This window comes from Podarcis liolepis (assembly GCF_965112155.1).
Source record: "Podarcis liolepis genome assembly, chromosome: 15".
NCBI classification, from domain to species: domain Eukaryota; kingdom Metazoa; phylum Chordata; class Lepidosauria; order Squamata; family Lacertidae; genus Podarcis; species Podarcis liolepis.
Window position 1 is genome coordinate 32,149,122 of NC_139566.1, and position 19,235 is coordinate 32,168,356.

Here is a 19,235-nt window from a genome sequence, read left to right on the forward strand (position 1 = left end):
GGCTGAACAGACCAAAAGAGCACTACATGCTTATCTGGACCAGGACACGTTCACTGGACAAAATGCTCATTTTATCAATTTCCACGAGTGCTGCAATGTAGAAGGAGGAAGGCAGGAGCCATTTAAGAAATAAAATAAAATGCTTATTTCTGGGCAACTGCATGCTCACGCCTTTCTCTTGCCATGCTGCAGGATTCATTTTCATTCAGTAGTGATGCAGAAGTAACACTATGTATATTGCTCTGTGAATTGCCATTTTAGGGTTCAATCATATGCATTGCTATAAAGCTACCAGCTATAAATCAGATGGGTCCTATGTTGCAGCTTGGAAGTCAGAGGTGGGTCTCAAGCCTTGACCGGTTGAAGGCCACTGGCTGGAAGCACCACTGAGTCCAATGGGACTTATTTCCAAGTAAAACTATATAGGATTACAGCAGGCATGTGCAAAGTCCTAATCTGGCCCGCCGGTCAATTTAATAGGGGTAAAATCCTAAAAAGAGCTGAACAACTTTGGGGGGAAATGGTAAAAAAAAAGCTCAACAACTTTGGTGGGCCATCACGCACGTTCATCAAATCTGGCCCTCTTTGAAGAAAGTCTGGACACCCCTGGATTACAGTCTACAACTCTGGCATCCAAGCGGTGTTTCATAGAACCACAGAATTCAGAACTGCTGAATCACAGAATTGTAGAGTTGGAAGGAACCACAAGGCTCATCTATTCCAACCCCCTGAAAAGCAGGAATCTTTTGCCCAACATGAGGCTCAAACCCACGACCCTGAGATTAAGAGTCTCGTGTTCTACCAACTGAGCTATCCCATACATTCCCATTCAAAATACATTCAGCTAATTTGCCCTTGGCCCTAGGACACTAAACTGTCTACGCAGAAGCAAAAGTTGCAGTCCAGCCCACAGCATACAGATGCACCAGATTTGCTAAAATCGACAGGGTTTAAGGGACTGTGTAATTGCAGGTTGGATTCCAGGAGGAAATCAAAACAACAAAAACAGCATCATATGGAGACAAATAGCTAGAATGATTATTCAAACTTATAACCTAAGAAAGGGAAATGGCCAAGACGATTTAGTCAGATTATCAAATGTCACTCTTCAGAAACAGCAACAAGGTTTGCTTGCATTGTTGATTTGATTAACAGAAATCAGGTTGAGCCGGCCAATGTAAATAAAGCAAAGAAAGGAAACCAGTTACAGACTGTTATTAAATTACACATTTTAAACTACGCTGAGCAATGTCAAGATCAATGTAAGCTAACAAAATGCCCTTCATTGTGGCAGGTGAAACTTGTGTGGAGAAGGTCTATCTATATGAAGCAAAGCTGTATTGTGATGATGATCTAGCAGTTATACATTGCTGCCAGTTCTTGTTTCTGTTCTTTTCTATGGTGAGGTTATAGATTTTTAATTATTTCTGTAGTTTTAAAATCATGTCACTCCGAGCACTGGAAAAAGGACACTTAAAATAGCATCAGCAATGATACTAATAATAAATTATTACTTTTTAATTTTAAGACTTAATAAGGAAAAGAAATGGTTGGGAGAGAAGAAACTGAGCGATATTAGTTGTATAACAAGCAGGCGTTGTTTGTCATGATTTTAAAATGTGTGCTTTAATAACATCCCGTTGTCTGTTTCCTTTTCTTACAAGATTTACACAGCCCACAGACACACAAAAACACATATTCAACAAGCACACAATCTTTATACGCAACAGTTGGACTGAACATTTATTCACATGTAACCACCGGCAAGAGCACGGTCTGCAGGTATCCTTACATGCTAGCTGAGATGTACAAATGAACAAGTAAGCGCCGCTTTCAAATAAACACATGTATACAGTGCACCCACATTCCGTGTGATGTGTGAAAAAGCCTAACTGGATCTCTAGTGTGGCAGGGAAGGTATCAGGTTTTGTCCCCATTGAAATGCTGCCATTCCCTTCAATTTCTATCGGATAAGGGAAATGGCCATTTGCGCGTTATCTGTGATTATTTCACCTCTTTTAAGTGGGGAGGCAAAGATTCACAGGTAACGGGTGGAGAGGGGAGAGACACCTGTCACAACATAATATGTGCACTCCAACCCCTCCTCCCCATGTGAAGGACAGTATCAACAGGGGCCAAAGATCTGAGCTAGCTCTGAACAGATGTCAAACAGCAATGAATTATCATTGTCATCCATTTATTAGTCACCTTTCACACAATAATCTCAAGGCGGTCACCACACACAAAAACACAACTGATACAGTTAAACAAAACTAAAACAATGCCAAATAGACGCACTCGTGGCAAGGACACGTTTATGCAGCTGGGAAAGCCTGTTGGAACAAAAACATTTTCCATTGTTCCTGGAAAGTACAGACTGTGACCGCCTGTCATATCTCAACAGGAACGCTATTCAACAGAATAAGGGCAGCTTGACTGTACGGTAATTTAAGGAAGAAATGTCTCGATATTGGGCATCCTACAGAAAATATGAGTGTTGAAAGACTTACAGCAAGTCTCATTTATGGTTTGGACCTCATGCTAAACCATAGTTTAGCCCAAATGCAAAGATCTATCACGTTTTGCTTCTCCTATTGCACAAGCGAGAGCAGCAAACCATGAACCACAGCACACTTTTACATCCAAGCTGAGGATCATGGGTTGTTTTATGCCAACAAAAGCCAAGGACACACCTTGGCTTAACAAACATGGTCCAAATGAAGCAGATTACTGGTTCAGACGCAACGTTAAGCCACAAACTGGTTCGTTACTTCTGCGTGTATAAAAGGAGGGTAGATCAGTACTATGAGAAATGGCTTATGCAATTTTACCTTCCACCTCTGCATCAAAGTAAAAAAATATGTATGGTTTGCAATGGTTATCATGCAATCAGCCCCACATGTAACTCTTTGGTACTGCATTGAAAAAAACATGATCCATGATTTATTTTCAAGGTAACCGGTAATCAACTTGGAAACAGAGTTTTCTCAAGAGGATATAATCTGTGAACATACCTTGCCCTCCAGTTGCAAACTTGGTCCCATCTGGATGAATGTCAACTGAAAATATCGGCTTCCCTGAAAAACAGTAAGAGGAACAAAATCACATGACTTGGGAGCCTCTTCCCACAATGTGCCAGGTTGTACACAAAGTGAATTCGATACCAAATGTCTCCCTGCCATCCAAACCACCAGTTGATGTTCTGCCATGCTGCGGCACAGTCCAAGCCAAACAGCGATCTGGCACTGAGTGTGACTTTTGAAATTTGTTCTGAAAGCAGGCATCATTTCAGCACATGACTGATGGCAGGTGTTACACTTTTATTTTTAGAAAAGCAACAGGAAATCATGCTTTTAAGATGTCTATACCACTTCCAACGGATTCCGGGACAGTGTACAACTCAACCACTGAGAAAATCCAATGATTTAGGAAACTGAAAAGCTGGCAGAGGCTGTAAAGTTAGTTTTAAAATGGTGGATCAAAAAAGGCAAAGAAGAAGGCCTGAAGTTGGCATGTGTTGAACCTCCTTAAGCTGGGAGGCACGATAGACAAATCCCTCTCCTTTAAACATACCTAGCACACTGCACCAATTGACAGTACATTTGTTCAAAAGGTGGCTCATCTGAAGATCTTATGACAGCTTCTCCATCGTTTGAACCCAGTGGGATAAAAAGTCAAATAAGAGATCACACCTTATGGTACCGAGTACCTCCAACAGATCCTCAGTACCAAACATTAAGTTACATGAATGATATTTGTGTGAGTTATGTGAATGCAATTTATTTAATTGGCGCCATATTATACACATGGCACTTTAGAATAAACAAGTTTGATCATAGCCCAAGGGGCTTAGAATCTAAAAACAAAGGGGAATCAGAGTTGTGTGTGTGTGGCAGGAAGGTGGGGGAAGAGAAAGAAGAAACACAGCAAGAGAGTTACCCACAGTGCAGTATAATTGTTATTCCAGTACAATAGCAGCTCTCTGTATTTGCATTTTGCAGAAACAGAACATCGGGCTGGATCCAATAGTGCCCTTCGAATGGGGAAGGCATGTTCCACTCATAGAAAGGCTGCTTTATAGCTGGAGACGGAGGCCAGATTTGAACTAACACTTTTGCAGAAAAGCCACAACTCAGTGGCAAAACATCTGCTCTGAATGCGGAAGGTCTCAGGTTCAATCCCAGTCATCTCCAAGTCGGGCTAGGAAAAATTCTCTGTCTGAAACCTTGGAGAGCTGCTGTCAGTCAGTGCTGACAATGCTGAGCTAAATGGGCCCATGGTCCAATGCATTCTCACAGTGGCCAACCAGATGAATGCAGGAAGCCGGAAAGCAAGTCTTTAGTGAAACAGCACTCTCCCCTCCTGCAGTTTCCAACAACTGGCGCAATCCGAATCCAAGCACAAACACAGAGCAAAGCCACTGTGTCTAAGTAGCTGCTGACAGCCTTTACCTCCGTGAACTTCCGAATTAAGCCAAGAAACTTTGCTCAATAAACTGTGCCAAGACACGCAGCCTCATTTCTCTTGCGTTACTCCCTCCTTGGGATGCAGGTGGCACTGTGGGTTAAACCACAGAGCCTAGGACTTGCAGCCAAAGGACTATCAGAAGGCCGGCGGTTCAAATCCCCACAACGGGGTGAGCTCCCATTGCTCGGTCCCAGCTCCTGCCAACCTAGCAGTTCGAAAGCACATCAAAGTGCAAGTAGATAAATAGGTACCACTCCAGCGGGAAGGTAAACGGTGTTTCCATGCGCTGGTCTGGTTCGCCAGAAGCGGCTTAGTCATGCTGGCCACATGACCCGGAAGCTGTACGCTGGCTCCACTGGCCAATAAAGCGAGATGAGCACCGCAACCCCAGAAAAGGGGGTTGCTAAAGGGGAAAAGCTAAAGGCTTAGGCATCTGTCAAGGTGGCTGCTTCACTTCCCAGCACCAACACCACAACTTATTTGGATTTGCAGCGGCTGCGTTATTCTTTGGTCCCTCTTCTTCCCCCGACAGTTGGCCTATTTTTATATCCTGTTGAAACAAGCCAAAAAAGGTATTTGCTCCTGTCTGACAGGGATTGATGACTGCCCTATTTGGCACAGGCATGAGGAGAAAAAGGAAACTCGGGGCTTAGGTTGAAATTTGACCAGTTAAGGAGGAAAAACAGAAATTCGGCAAATAGCAAATCAACAAATAATATAATGCTTCTTCAAGCATGATAAAATAAATTTCCAGAGCTCAAATGTTACAGTACAGTGGTGCCTCTGGTTACGAACTTAATTTGTTCCGGAGGTCCGTTCTTAACCTGAAACTGTTCTTAACCTGAAGCACCACTTTAGCTAATGGGGTCTCCCGCTGCCGCCGGAGGAGCACGATTTCTGTTCTCATCCTGAAGCAAAGTTCTTAACCCGAGGTACTATTTCTAGGTTAGCGGAGTCTGTAACCTGAAGCGTCTGTAACCCGAAGTACCACTGTAATCAAATCCAGCAGGTCTGATACTCCCAAAATATTTTAAGTAATCGCATCTTTAGTAAGATGTCAACTTTTTTTGAAAGGAAAACAGAAAAGCAAAAGTAAAATATTTCTTCAATACTTCTTGACAGAGAAGGCACTTCTTGTTGGTTTCTGCTGACTTTTCACTCGTCCAACAAAGTGCTGGATGCTAAGCATAGGGCTTTCTGTAGCTAGCCATATACAGTGGTACCTCGGGTTAAGTACTTAATTCGTTCTGGAGGTCCGTTCTTAACCTGAAACTGTTCTTAACCTGAAGCACCACTTTAGCTAATGGGGCCTCCTGCTGCCGCCGCACCGCCGGAACACAATTTCTTTTCTCATCCTGAAGCAAAGTTCTTAACCTGAGGTACTATTTCTGGGTTAGCGGAGTCTGTAACCTAAAGTGTATGTAACCTGAAGCGTATGTAACCCGAGGCACCACTGTATCCTGCATCCAAACGTCTCCATTGCAGGAATGATGGCGCACATTTTTCAGCTAACAGCAAGATGCTTTTATTGACTGATTTAGCTAATTTGTATGCCTCTTTTCCATACTGAGCTGTGCTAAAAACACCTTACAATAAATGTCCACCTATTATCGAAGCACAAGACATTTATTTTGGTGGGGGGTGGCAACACGCCAGTTTATAAAAGGGATCAATAAATTCAAACAGAATGAAATTCAACCATTTTCTACACTGTCTGTTTAAGCATTTTTACCTTGCTTTTTAGTGTCAAAGAGTTTGTCAGGGAGGCTTACAGAACAATAAAGAAAACCAGGAGAGTCCCTGCTCTCAGGCTTACAATCTTTTAGACACGGCACAAAATTTTAAAAACAGAAAAATGGGGATTGAGCAGCAGGCAGTGTGTGGAAGCATCTGTTTCTGAAGCTTCAGATTTTTATATTGACCAGCTAGAATGGAAAATGTTCAGGCAGCTTAGTCTGGGAAGCTGGTATTTCAGCAGAACTGATGGAAGAGTCCTGCTTCCATTCTCCCCCTTTGCTCTGCAGCTTGCTAGAATAGCTGCTGTTAGGTGACAGTCTGGCGCACAGGTTGTCCTTAAACAGCGGAACCTTGGTTCTCAAACGCCTTGGGACTCAAACAACTTGGAACTCAAACACTGCAAACCCGGAAGTAAATGTTCCGGCTTGCGAACTTCTTCCGGAAGTTGAACGTGCTCCGTTTGGAGTGTTACGTTTCTGATTTGATTGCCAAATCAGAACCGTTTTGAGTGCCACACTTCTGTTGTGAGTTTTACGCTGATGTCTGTCTGTTTTTGCTATTTATTTTGAGGTCTGTTTTTGTTTTTGCAACTCTTTGTTTTTGTGACTATGTGGACCCAGCTCAGCTACTGATTGATCGATTGATTGTGTGACTGTAGTACATAATTTACTGCTTTCATTTTATGGAGCAATGGTCTCGTTAGATAATAAAATTCATGTTAAATTGCAGTTCTTGGGTTGTTTTTAAAAGTCTGGAACAGATTGATTCATTTTGCATTACTTTCTATGGCAAAGCGCACCTTGGTTTTAGAACGCTTTGGTTTTGAAACGGACCAGAACGGATTAAGTCTCAGAACCAAGGTACCACTGTACTGAAGCAGACATTGTAAAAGCCCTTCAAAACCTTCCAGGTTGGTTTTTTTTTGGGGGGGGGGAGAAAAGAATAAAGACTCAAAGCTAAGTAAAAGTTTATCCAAATGTGCATTTTGGATGATAACGTTTTCTGAAATCTTTTGGATTGGTGATATTACTGCCCACTGCCTGCCATTGGAGGTCTGAATGAAGTTTCGGCTACTTTACTGAACACCTTCTTCCCCCCATGGACTGAGCATCTGGTAACAGATGAGCGAAGGATGAAACACTAGGATTACAGGGATTAGCTGTCTGGAAACAGCAAGATAAGGAACCGTACACGCAGCTATGTTTTCATAGCACTATTTGCAAACCTACCAAAACTGATAGTTTTGGGAAGGATTTTAGCTTCGTGCAGGAGATTGCACTTGATAAACCATTGAGGTCCCATTCCTCCCTAAAATATTTAAATCAATATGCTTGAGTATATTCTGTTTTTCCTGAGGACAAACTTATTCCAAAGATCTTAAAAGCCTGAACATGCTAGGACCTCAGAGTTAAAATATGCTAGAATCATATTCCTGCAATGAAGGAATATGCAGCTGTCCCACACAGGGATTGAACCTATAACCTTGGTGTTATCAGCATCACACTCTAACCAACTGAGCTATGCCACAGCCCTGGTGCTCCTGTGGGCCAGACAGCAGAGTGGAGGAGCTCACTCTGCCTACCCACGAGAAGACGCGGCGGTGGCGGTGGCAGTGGTGGTGGCAGTGGCAGCAGCACAGCAGCTGGGGCTAGGGAGAAGGAATACCATATTTTCCCATCTATAAGATGCCCCCGTGTATAAGACGCCCCCTATTTTCGACATTATTTTAAAGGGAAAAAACCTAGTCTATATATGGAAAAATACGGTACTTGCCCCCCTCGACTCTTCTTCCAGCTCCCTACACCCCAGCCTGCCACAAGGTGTGAGGGACAGTGGACCAGCCCGCTGCAAAAAAATTTGCCAACCCTTATCGCAGAACATCTACATGCTTCAAGCATTTCTCCCTCTGCTGGAAGCATCTCCACGGTGAACCTAGTGTTTTATTACTTAGGAAGGAGTGTGATGTGCCTCTTAAGGTAAAGGTAAAGGGACCCCTGACGTGCTTTCGAACTGCTAGGTTGGCAGGAGCAGGGCACCGAGCAACGGGAGCTCACCCCACCGCGGGGATTCGAACCGCCGACCTTCCGATCGGCAAGTCCTAGGCTCTGTGGCTTAACCCACAGCGCCACCCGCGTCCCGATATGCCTCTTAATACTACTTAATTTAGAGGGTTTCCGATTCTTTCCTTTCTTACTACAGCAGTTCAGAGCTATGATGGCTGGATGGGGACAGATCAATGCCGTTATTTTCTACGGGCATCACTTTACAACCAGCTTTGCTAGCCAAATACCCTACAATCAGCATTCTTATGAACAAGTTGCCTAGTTATAGTAATTTCCCTAATGACAGCTTGCCTTGGTTTGGAATGCTTGTGTAGTTTGGGACAAAATTTTCTTCCGCAACTATCCAAGCTACAGCGTTCCAGCCCAAAGGCACGCCGCACACAAGCACCAACCACAACAGTACATTATGCTGCAGGAACTAGCATTTACTCTTCCGTTTCCCCCTGAAGTCAATATCAACTGCCCTAAGGTACACATTCCAAAATGGTATGGCCCAGGTTGCTTTCTGTCTCGTTATTTTCACAGTTACGGGGTTTCCCACCTTTGAAGGGGTCATAGCCAGGCTCCAACTAAGCCTTCTGCTATTAGCGTTTGGAAGTGTGCACTAGCATTCATGGAAGACGAGATCTGGTCTAAGGTAGGTCACAACTAAGGCTGGGCAATATCTGGTTTTCAGCTTCGTGATATATCACCAGTTAAGCATCCTGGCAAATAGAAGGGGAAGAAATGGAGGCAGTGAGAGATTTTACTTTCTTGGGCTCCATGATCACTACAGATGGTGATACAAGCCACGAAATTAAGAGATGCCTGCTTCTTGGGAGAAAACAATGATAAACCTAGGCAGCATCTTAAAAAGCAGAGACATCACCTTGCCAACAAAGGTCCGTATAGATAAAGCTATGGTTTTCCCAGTAGTGATGTATGGAAGTGAGAACTGGACCATAAAGAAGGCTGATCGCCAAAGAATTGATGCTTTTGAATTATGGTGCTGGAGGAGACTCTTGAGAGTCCCATGGACTGCAAGAAGATCAAACCTATCCATTCTTTAGGAAATCAGCCCTGAGTGCTCAGTGGAAGGACAGATCCTGAAGCTGAGACTCCAATACTTTGGCCACCTCATGAGAAGAGAAGACTCCCTGGAAAAGACCCTGATGTTGGGAAAGATGGAGGGCACAAGGATAGTGTTCTCGAAGCTACCAGAATGAGTTTGACCAAACTGCAGGAGGCAGTGGAAGACAGGAGTGCCTGGCGTGCTCTGGTCCATGGGGTCACGAAGAGTTGGACACGACTAAACAACTAAACAACAACAACAAAGCATCGAAATATACTGATATATCACAATGTCAGAAATAAGGATGGAGCTATGTAAAGGCATTGGCTGGCTTCATGCTTTTCCCCACATTGCAATTTTTGCATAACACCCCCCCACACCCCATGATTTGCAATATATTGGCCAGGTCAAAAACTATGAAACCAATATCACAATTTGGACTTCAAAGCCATTTTGGATGCTATACTGATATACCATAACCCAGCCCTAGCCACAACAGCGGTTCTACCACAATCTCTTTCTGCTTGTATATTTAGGTTTTTGTTTTGTTTTTAAAAGAGGAAATAAACGAGGAAGAAAAAGCACAGAAGCAACAGAAGGTGGAAGGAACTCTTTCTACCTTTGACACTGGTGCAGAAAACAAAATTTCAGTAGGTATAGCTTTTGGCCTAGCTAACAAATTGTACCTGCCAAGCCTATACAGTCACAACAAGGGGAACATAAAGAGTGTTAGAAACTCAGAAATATAAGCTAATCGCCAAATGACACCTTAAACCTAGGTTGCACTTGCCACATTGGAATGTCTAGGCGCCTTTTTTAAAAATAATAATGAGCGGTATTATTTTGATTTTTCATTTCATTTCTATACCACTTTGTATTTTAAAGAATATTTGGGGAAAACCTCAAAGTGGTTTACAACACATTAAAATATCAAATAAAACAATCCAGAATACAGTGGTGTCCCACAAGACGAATGCCTCGCAAGACGGAAAACTCGCTAGACGAAAGAGTTTTCCGTTTTGGAGGTGCTTTGCAAAACGAATCTCCTATGGGCTTGCTTCGCAAGACGAAAATGTCTTGCGAGTTCCTGCGGGTTCCCCCCCCCTTTTTCTAAGCCGCTAAGCCGCTTATCAGCTGATCCGATAAGCTGATAAGCCGCTAAAAGCCGCTAATAGCGCTAATCCGCTAATCCGTCAATGGGCTTGCTTCGCAAGACGAAAAAACCGCTAGACGAAGAGAATCACAGAACGGATTCTTTTCGTCTTGCGAGGCACCACTGTAAAACCAATTCTAACTTCAAGTAAAATATTTCAGATCCTTCTACAACTGGCATTCTGCTTTCCCCATATTTGTTTACCTACTTAATTTATATAGCTGACCCAAAAAGGAGTACTCTAGGAAGCCAGTGTAGGACCTGAGAGATCAGGGTTCAAATCCCCACTCAGTCCTGAAGCTAACTGGGTGACCTTGGCCAAGTCAAACCTTCTCAACCTACCTCACAAGGTCACTGTAGGGATTAAGTGAGATGGTGGGGTGGTCTGTGAACCATGGACTCCTTGGAGAAAAAGGGCAGGATATGAATGCAGTAAATGAGCTTTTCTGCTTACCTGCTACAGGGGCCAGCCAGATGGAGATGTCAGTTGCCAGTCTGGCATCTAGAGATCTGTACATGGTAACAATTGGACCCGTGCCAATAACAAACGAGCCTGGCTAATTTCTTACACTGGACTGAGGGCACTGTCTAGGTTTGGGCAATGCCTGGCAAACCCTATCCAGTTCCATGACAGAAGAAAGCAGATAGATACTGTATTTTTCGCTCTATAAGACACACTTTTCCCCCTCCAAAAATTAAGGGGGAATGTGTGTGCGTCTTATGGAGCGAATGCAGGCTCCATGGCTTCAGCGAACGCAACGCTGCGCTCCGGAGGATTCGCGTTGCTTTCGCTGAAGGCTGGAGAGCGAGAGGGGTCAGTGCGCACCGATCCCTCTTGCTCTCCTGGCTTCGCTTTGCTGGAGAGGCGCTGCACAGCTTTCCCTCTCTGCGCAGCGCCCCTTCAGCGAAGCGGGAGGAGAAATGGAAGGGGCTCCGTTTCTCCTGCCGCTTCGCTTAAGGGGTGCTGTGCAGAGAGGGAAAGAATTTTTTTTCTTGTTCTCCCCCTTTAAAATTAGGTGAATCTTATGGTCGGGTGCGTCCTATAGAGCGAAAAATACGGTAAGTGTAGTAAATAAGTACACCTTGACACTTTGAAAGCATTCTCATCAAAAGTCACACTAATTTTCTTTAAGGCATCCTCTCCCCGCCCCCCAGGGATAGACGATATCAAGAACACAGACTGCATCTGATACGTTAAAAACTTAATCATTTTCCTTTCACTTGCTAAAACATCTGTGTTCACCTATCCTCTTCGGAACTGGTACCTTCTTTTGCACTTAGCGAACCATGAAAACTTGCCACTTTATGAAGGCCCAACGCAAGATATTACTCAGACACTGAAGAGGACCACGGCATAAACCAATGCCTCTGAGCATTTTCAGTCGGAATTCTTAGCGTGGTTAATAGTGCTCTTCAATATCAGCGACTTTGCCGGAGTCTTTTTTCGAAATCCACAAGCAACAGACCTCTAAAGCAGGCTTAACTCAAAAAGGGCTGCCCTGCTGGATCAGACTAAAGGCCTAATCTGGCATTCTGCTTCCTACAGTGTCTGAATAGATCATAGATGTGAGCTTCCCAGAGGCCAGCAGGGCATGAAAGTCCTAGCCGAGGGATGCCAACCCCTGTATTCTTGCAGGGAGGTCTTTGCCACATGACCCAACCTTTTCATTAGTGTGTATGTGTGTTTCAGAGTGGGAGCGGATCAGCCTTTACAACCAATTTCCAAAGGAGCTCTCAACTGCAGCATTATATATGAAACCACACAGAGATGCAACCTTAGAGCATGAAACCTCTTCCACAAAGCATGGGGCTTCCGGTTAAGTAAGCTTGCTTCATAGACCAACTATTCTAGGCTATTGACAAAGAGTGATTTGAAAAGGGTAATGCAATGAATGCTGCTCAGTGTTAAATAGTAGAACGGGCAGTGACAGAACTATGTACCCATCCAGAATAAATTGAGGACATATGCGCCCTGGGAATTCCTTCTAACCTGCTCTAGCAGGGCTCTAGGTAAAGGGACCCCTGACCATTAGGTCCAGTCGTGGATGACTCTGGGGTTGCGGTGCTCATCTCGCTTTATTGGCCGAGGGAGCCGGCGTACAGCTTCCGGGTCATGTGGCCAGCAGAACTAAGCCGCTTCTGGCGAACCAGAGCAGCGCACGGAAACACCGTTTACCTTCCCGCCGGAGTGGTACCTATTTATCTACTTGCACTGGCGTGCTTTCGAACTGCTAGTGGGCAGAAGCTGGGACCGAACAACGGGAGCTCACCCCGTTGTGGGGATTCGAACCACTGACCTTCTGATCAGCAAGCCCTAGGCTCTGTGGTTGAACCCACAGCGCCACCCGCGTCCCTAGCAGGGCTCTAAAGCACCCCTAAACAACAGCAAGCTATCCTAACACTAAACCACCCTAAACACCAAAAGAAGTCGCACCAACCTGTCTTTGCAGACCATCAGGTAAGGGGATATTTCTGAGACAAGGTAAATGATACAGTATCCAGCTGAACTTCTGCAGCATGTGGTAGGTGGGGTGGATTACTTCGCCCCTCTCTCCTCAAACAAACAGACATCCAATTTCCTATCCTTCCAGATTAAAGCTCAACTCTCTGATACACTTGTCTCCCGTGCTGAATAAATGGACAGAGCAATGGTGACCCACTTTAGATGTTATTTAATCCAAGAAGACACATCCCCCCACCCACCGAAAAAAACACTTATTTTTATTGATGCTGTATGCAAAGAACAAAGTTTAAGGCTGCAATCCTAACCCCACTTACCTGGGAGTAAGACCTGATGAATTCAACAGAACTTACTTCTGAGTAGACATGGTCAGGACTGTGCTGTAAGCACTGCAGAAGCTCAGAAATCTGGATGATGCACACCTGGTAAGGGGCTTTTAAAAAGTTATGCTCCGCGTCCTCAGATTATACGCTTTCTTGTGTTCTGTGCATCGGGTAAATAATATTTAAATTGGGCCTGGTCCGATGCAATAAGGAGGTTTGCTATGCAACCCAATCAGTCTGTTTGGTCCAGTGGAACTATTTATTTGCATCCTATAATCTAATTCTCTCTGAATGACAAAGCAACCAGTCTTGGGAACCTCGCTGGTCAAACTCCACCCCAAGAGGAACAACAGCATTTTAAAAACTGTAGATCCTTTCTTTAGCCTGATACACATTCCCACTGTCTTCACCATACAATCAGGCGGTTACATATCAGAGCAAAGGTAGAGAACTGTATGTGACCCACAGTCCAAATCATTATCTCCCTTATCACCTCCCCGCTTGCCCCAGGCCACATTTGACAGGAAGATGGGGCTGCCCCACCTGTTAATCACCAGACATCACAGTGGAAAGTGTCAAGGATCAACTGATGGTCTCCGGTCCTGTGAACTTAGTACTGTGAACAGCATTCTGCAAGTGCCAAGGATCAGCTCATTGCTGGAGCTTGCCAAGTCAGGTCACTGTCACACAGCCATTTGGGAATATAAGCAACATATACATACATACAGGGACGCGGGTGGCGCTGTGGGTTAAACCACAGAGCCTAGGGCTTGCTGATCAGAAGGTTGGCGGTTCGAATCCCTGCGACGGGGTGAGCTCCCGTTGCTCGGTCCCTGCTCCTGCCAACTTAGCAGTTCAAAAGCACGTCAAAGTGCAAGTAGATAAATAGGTACCGCTCCGGCGGGAAGGTAAACGGAGTTTCCATGCAATTCTAAGGTTTGCCAGAAGCGGCTTAGTCATGCTGGCCACATGACCCGGAAGCTGTATGCCGGCTCCCTCGGCCACTAAAGCGAGAGCACTGCAACCCCAGAGTCGGCCGCGACTGGACCTAATGGTCAGGGGTCCCTTTACCTTTATACATACATACATACATACATACATACATACATAATGGCCAACTGATCATCAAGGTTTGTAAAGCCAAGGGCACAGTGCTTTGCAGTACCTGCAAACCATGTTTCTGCTCAGCCACATCTTTACCTGCAACACACCTGATCAGGTGTATGGGAGGTAGGTATGACTTGATCAAAATGGCCTCAAGGCTCAAACAACATGACCCCACTCCACCCCCCCAGGCCCTGTTTCCCACTGCTGTCATGGGGTATGATTATACTGCAGCAGTATGCTATTAACACCTACTTACAGTAGCACAGAAAAGCTCTTTCCTTGCCCTGCTCCTTTCGCAAACTGTCAGATTAAGGGCTTGCAGTTGACATCTTGTAAAACTTACTTAGCTTAATGCAAAGAGCTCTATGGGGTTGCTTTGCTTTCCAAGCTGCACAAGTGCAGTAAAGACTTGCGCCAGCAGTTCTTTAGATCCATCTTACCCCAAAATGGCAACTAGACATCCCGTTTTGGCAACTGTAACCTTGGTTTAAGGAGCCATTTGGCACCTAGCTTTGTATTTTATATATGTATATGTATATGCAGGGACATGGGTGCCGCTGTGGGTTAAACCACAGAGCCGAGGACTTGACGATCAGAAGGTCAGTGGTTCAAATCCCCATGACAGGGTGAGCTCCCATTGCTCGGTCCCTGCTCCTGCCAACCTAGCAGTTCGAAAGCACATCAAAGTGCAAGTAGATAAATAGGTACCACTCCGGCGGGAAGGTAAACGGCATTTCTGTGCACTGCTCTAGTTCGCCAGAAGTGGCTTAGTCATGCTGGCCACATGACCTGGAAGATATATGCCAGCTCCCTTGGCCAAGAAAGCGAGATGAGCGCCACAACCCCAGAGTCGGCCATGACTGGACCTAATGGTCAGGGGTCCCTTTACCTTTATATGTATACGTATATATGAGTTTCCAACACTGCATATGCTAAGAAACTTTCAGAGATTGCCCTGTATGTCCCAAAGTATGGTCTGAAGGCATGCAGAGCCACTACTTTTCTAAAGCTAAGCCACTCTGGGTTCCATGATGGAAGTAAGATGGAATGTAAATGCAAGGAAATAAAATACCGTATTTTTCGCTCTATAACACGCACCAGACAATAACACGCACATAGTTTTTAGAGGAGGAAAACAATAAAAAAAAATTCTAAACGAAATAGTGGATATATGATTTTGTGGTTCATGCTGTGGCCACAGACATGTGATCTGACAGTGAGTTTGGAGTAGCCCAATGCAAAAATCCTGAGGATCCATGCTTTGTAACCACGGAGGAGGGAAGGAAGGGGAACCATGGATCCTCTGCTCACGACTGCAGCAGATCCCCCCCGCCACCCGCAGGCATTCGCTCCATAACACGCACAGACATTTCCCCTTACTTTCTAGGAGGAAAAAAGTGCGTGTTATGGTGCAAAAAATACGGTAAGTAAAAATATTACTCAGAGAAAGTCACGTTCACTGAACTGCACCCTGGGAACCCCTGTTTCACACCGAGTGTGTGGGGTATGCCCAATGGATACCTCAGTAATAAAGAGAAGGGGCCACCACTCTGCAGATGCTCAGAGACCCTTCGGAGACAGATTGACAACCTGATTCAATGCAAAGCAGGATCCAAGGTGTGTGCTGTGGAACACCCGTCAACTGCATCGGGGCTTCCTCAGCAACGAAGAAAGGAGTGACTCTACACATGCCCAGAGATCCCTCGGCTTCTCCGGACCCCAACTGAGGATTCTGCACATGCTCTGAGTTCTTTAGGAGGAGAGGAGGTGTGTTTGTATGTGAAACTCCACACATGCCCAGATATCCCTTGACTTCTCCGGAGCCCAACCGTGGAGGGCTGCACATGCCCCGGGCCAACCCTACTCCTTTACGGGAGAACAGGTGTGTGCATGTGTGAAACTGCACATGCTCAGAGATCCCTCGAGCAGCACGTGCTCTGAGCCAACCCTACTCCTTAAGGGGGAGAACAGGTGTGGGTGGGTGTGAAACTCTGCACATGCTCAGAGATTTCTCAGCTTCTCTGGAGCCCTACCGTGAAGGGCTGCACATGCTCCAAGCCATCCCTAATTACGGTATTTAGAACAGGCGTGTGGGTGGGGAACTCTGCACATGCTCAGAGATACCTTGAGTTGCACATGCTCCGAGTCAACCCTAATTCTTTAGGAGGAGAACAGGTGGGTGGGGTGGGTGGAACTCTGCACATGCTCAGAGATCCCTCGAGCTGCACATGCTCCAAGCCAACCCTACTCCTTTAGGTGGAGAACAGGTGGGGGGTGGAACTCTGCACATGCTCAGAGATCCCTTGAGCTGCACATGCTCCAAGCCAACCCTAATTCTTTAGGAGGAGAACAGGTGTGTGTGAGATTGAGAAACTCTGCACATGCTCAGAGCTCCCTTGAGCTGCACATGCTCCGAGCCAACCCTACCCCTTTAGCAGGAGAACAGGTGTGTGGGGAACTCTGCACATGCTCAGCCCTCCCCCTGCCCGAGAGGCAGGGCACATGCACAGAATTCGGGAGCACCTCCCCAGCGCCTTGGGCGTAGGGTGGGGTGCGTGGGTCGGCTCTCTGCACATGCTCTCGCACACCTTGCCCCCCGAGAAGCCCCCCCCCCGTCCCCCTCTGGCTCACCGCTGTGGTTGACCCAGGTCGGCTTCAGGAGCTTCATTTTCCTCCTCCTCCTTTTCTTCTTCCTCCTCCTCCTCCTCCGCCGCCTCCTCCCGCCGCTCGGGTGCCTGGGCCTCCGTGTTGAGGGCGGCTGCAGGTCGGGGCAGGCTCCGCGAGGCTGGCGAGGGAGCTGCGGGTGCTGGGGGCGGCGGAAGGCAGGCGAGGGCTGGGGAGTCGCTGCCGCCGCCGCCGCTGGCCTCACAGCCGGCGCCCCGCCGCCATGGGCTGCCACCCTCCTCCTGCGCTCGCCCCGCTCCCACCACCAGCCGCCTCCTCCGCCGCCGCCGCCGCCTCACGGGAGCTCCATCCCGGCCGCCCGTCCCGCCAGCCGCCCCTTCTGCCTCCGCCCGGCAGCATCCCCCGCTCCCGGCGGCTCCCCGGCAACGCCGGAAGTCAGCGGAGGGCGACGACCTAAGCGGCCCGGCGGGAAACAAGAGGCGACGCCCAGGGAGGAGGCCGGGGGCCGGGGAGGGAAAGGGCGGCCGGGCTCGCTCGCTCGTGGGGACGGGGCGAGATCCAGTGTGAGGAAGGGGGGAGCAGCTGCAGCCAACTAGCTGCCTGGGCTCCCCTTTCCCGAGAGGTGGGTGGGCTGCTGGGGTGCAGCTAGGGGTCCCTCCTGTGCTGTAGGATACAGGATTGTCCCTTATTCCAATTGGAAAATGCTGTCTCCTAATTATTTATTTCTCTCTCTCTTTCTCTGTCAAGTGGTGGGTCCTCTCCACGTGTCTGGAAGGGTGTGTGAAAGGTCCAGAGGTTGCATCATCATCATTATTATTATTATTATTATTATTATTATTATTATTATTAAAGGTCCAGTCGTGATCGACTCTGGGGTTGCGGCGCCCATCTCACTTTATTTTTTTCCTTTAAAATTTTTCCCTTAAATTTTTTTGGGGCCCCCAAGAGAGTGGGGCCTTAAGCTATAGCTTGTTTAGCTTATAAGTAAATCTGGCACTGGCTGGACTGCAGTTAGGGGTCCCTCCTGAGCTGTAGGATACAGGATTGTCCCTTATTCCAATTGGAAAATGCTGTCTCCTATTTGTTTATTTCTTTCTTTCTCTCTCTTTCTCTCTCTCTGTCAAGTCGTGGGTCTTCTCCGCGTGTCTGGAAGGGTGTGTGAAAGGTCCAGAGGTAGCATTATTATTATCAATTTACCATGGGGCAGAAGCAGGGCCAGATTTAGGTTGGATGAGGCCCTAAGCTACTGAAGGTAATGGGGCCCTTTATATGTCCAGCTGTCCTTTGGCAACACCAAATTGTCGCTGTTTTTTTGTCTTGAATATCTGCTATATGGAAATTTACGGACCTAATCGGTATCTAAAGCTATTTGCACATGCGGAATGTAGGCACCCTATATATAGAAACGAGCAAACCAGTGATATTTTAGGGAGCAGGCTAGCAGGCGAGGCCCATTACTTACATCACAGGGCAACACAAAACACTGTTGCTGTATATAGGTTTTATTTTATTTGTTTTTTATCATATTTTGGAAATGTACATCAAGGTTTTTTTCCCTTAATTTTTTTTGGGGCCCCAAAGGGAGTGGGGCCCTAAGCTATAGCTTGTTTAGCTTATATGTAAATCTGGCACTGGCTGGGGTGCAACTAGGAGTCCCTCCTGTGCTGTATGATACAGGATTGTGCCTTATTCCAATTGGAAAATGTTGTCTCCTGTTTCTTTCTCTGTCCCTCTTTCTTTCTCTGCCAAGTTGCAGGTTCTCTCCGTGTGTTTGGAAGGATGTGTGAAAAGTCCAGAGGTTGGGAGGTTGGATAGTTACAATAGAATGGTCTCGGTGGTGGGGTGCACATTTTTATTCTTATTTATTTATGATTAATACTTTGTCAAAAGAAAACAAGGAGGAGAAGGAAAGAAAGGTTTGTTAAGTTCTGGGTAGCCAAGCACAGACAGATTGGCAATTTTTCTCACACACATGTGTGTGACAAATTCCAGAAGGGTCATCCTGTCAGGCTGCAACCGATTGGATTGGATTGGATTGGATTGGATTGGATCAGGACCAGATGCAAAATAAAATAAATGACATGACACACACCCCTCCAACTGCCCCACCCTAGCAGTTGTTCCTGAAATGGTTCATTTGGATATTGCCATTGTTGCCAGGGCTGCCAACACACATAGGTCCCTGCCAGCAGGGGAAACAGTCAGGTGGGATAGGAGTTGGAGTCTGACACAAATCCAGATGGTGGGA

General features: G+C 46.2%; 1 protein-coding gene across 1 annotated transcript in view; it reads right to left on the reverse strand.

Annotated features, from left to right (window-relative positions):
• Positions 1–17,259, reverse strand: part of HIRA (histone cell cycle regulator) — a 61,522-nt gene extending 44,263 nt beyond the window's left edge. Inside the window, exons 1-2 of the mRNA XM_083478993.1 lie at positions 16,994–17,259; positions 3,015–3,077 (exon numbers count right to left, since the gene is read on the reverse strand). Of these exons, the coding sequence (XP_083335119.1) occupies positions 3,015–3,077; positions 16,994–17,030 (100 nt within the window). The 5' untranslated portion in view covers positions 17,031–17,259. The remainder of the gene's footprint in view (positions 1–3,014; positions 3,078–16,993) is intronic.
• Positions 17,260–19,235: the final 1,976 nt, after the last annotated feature.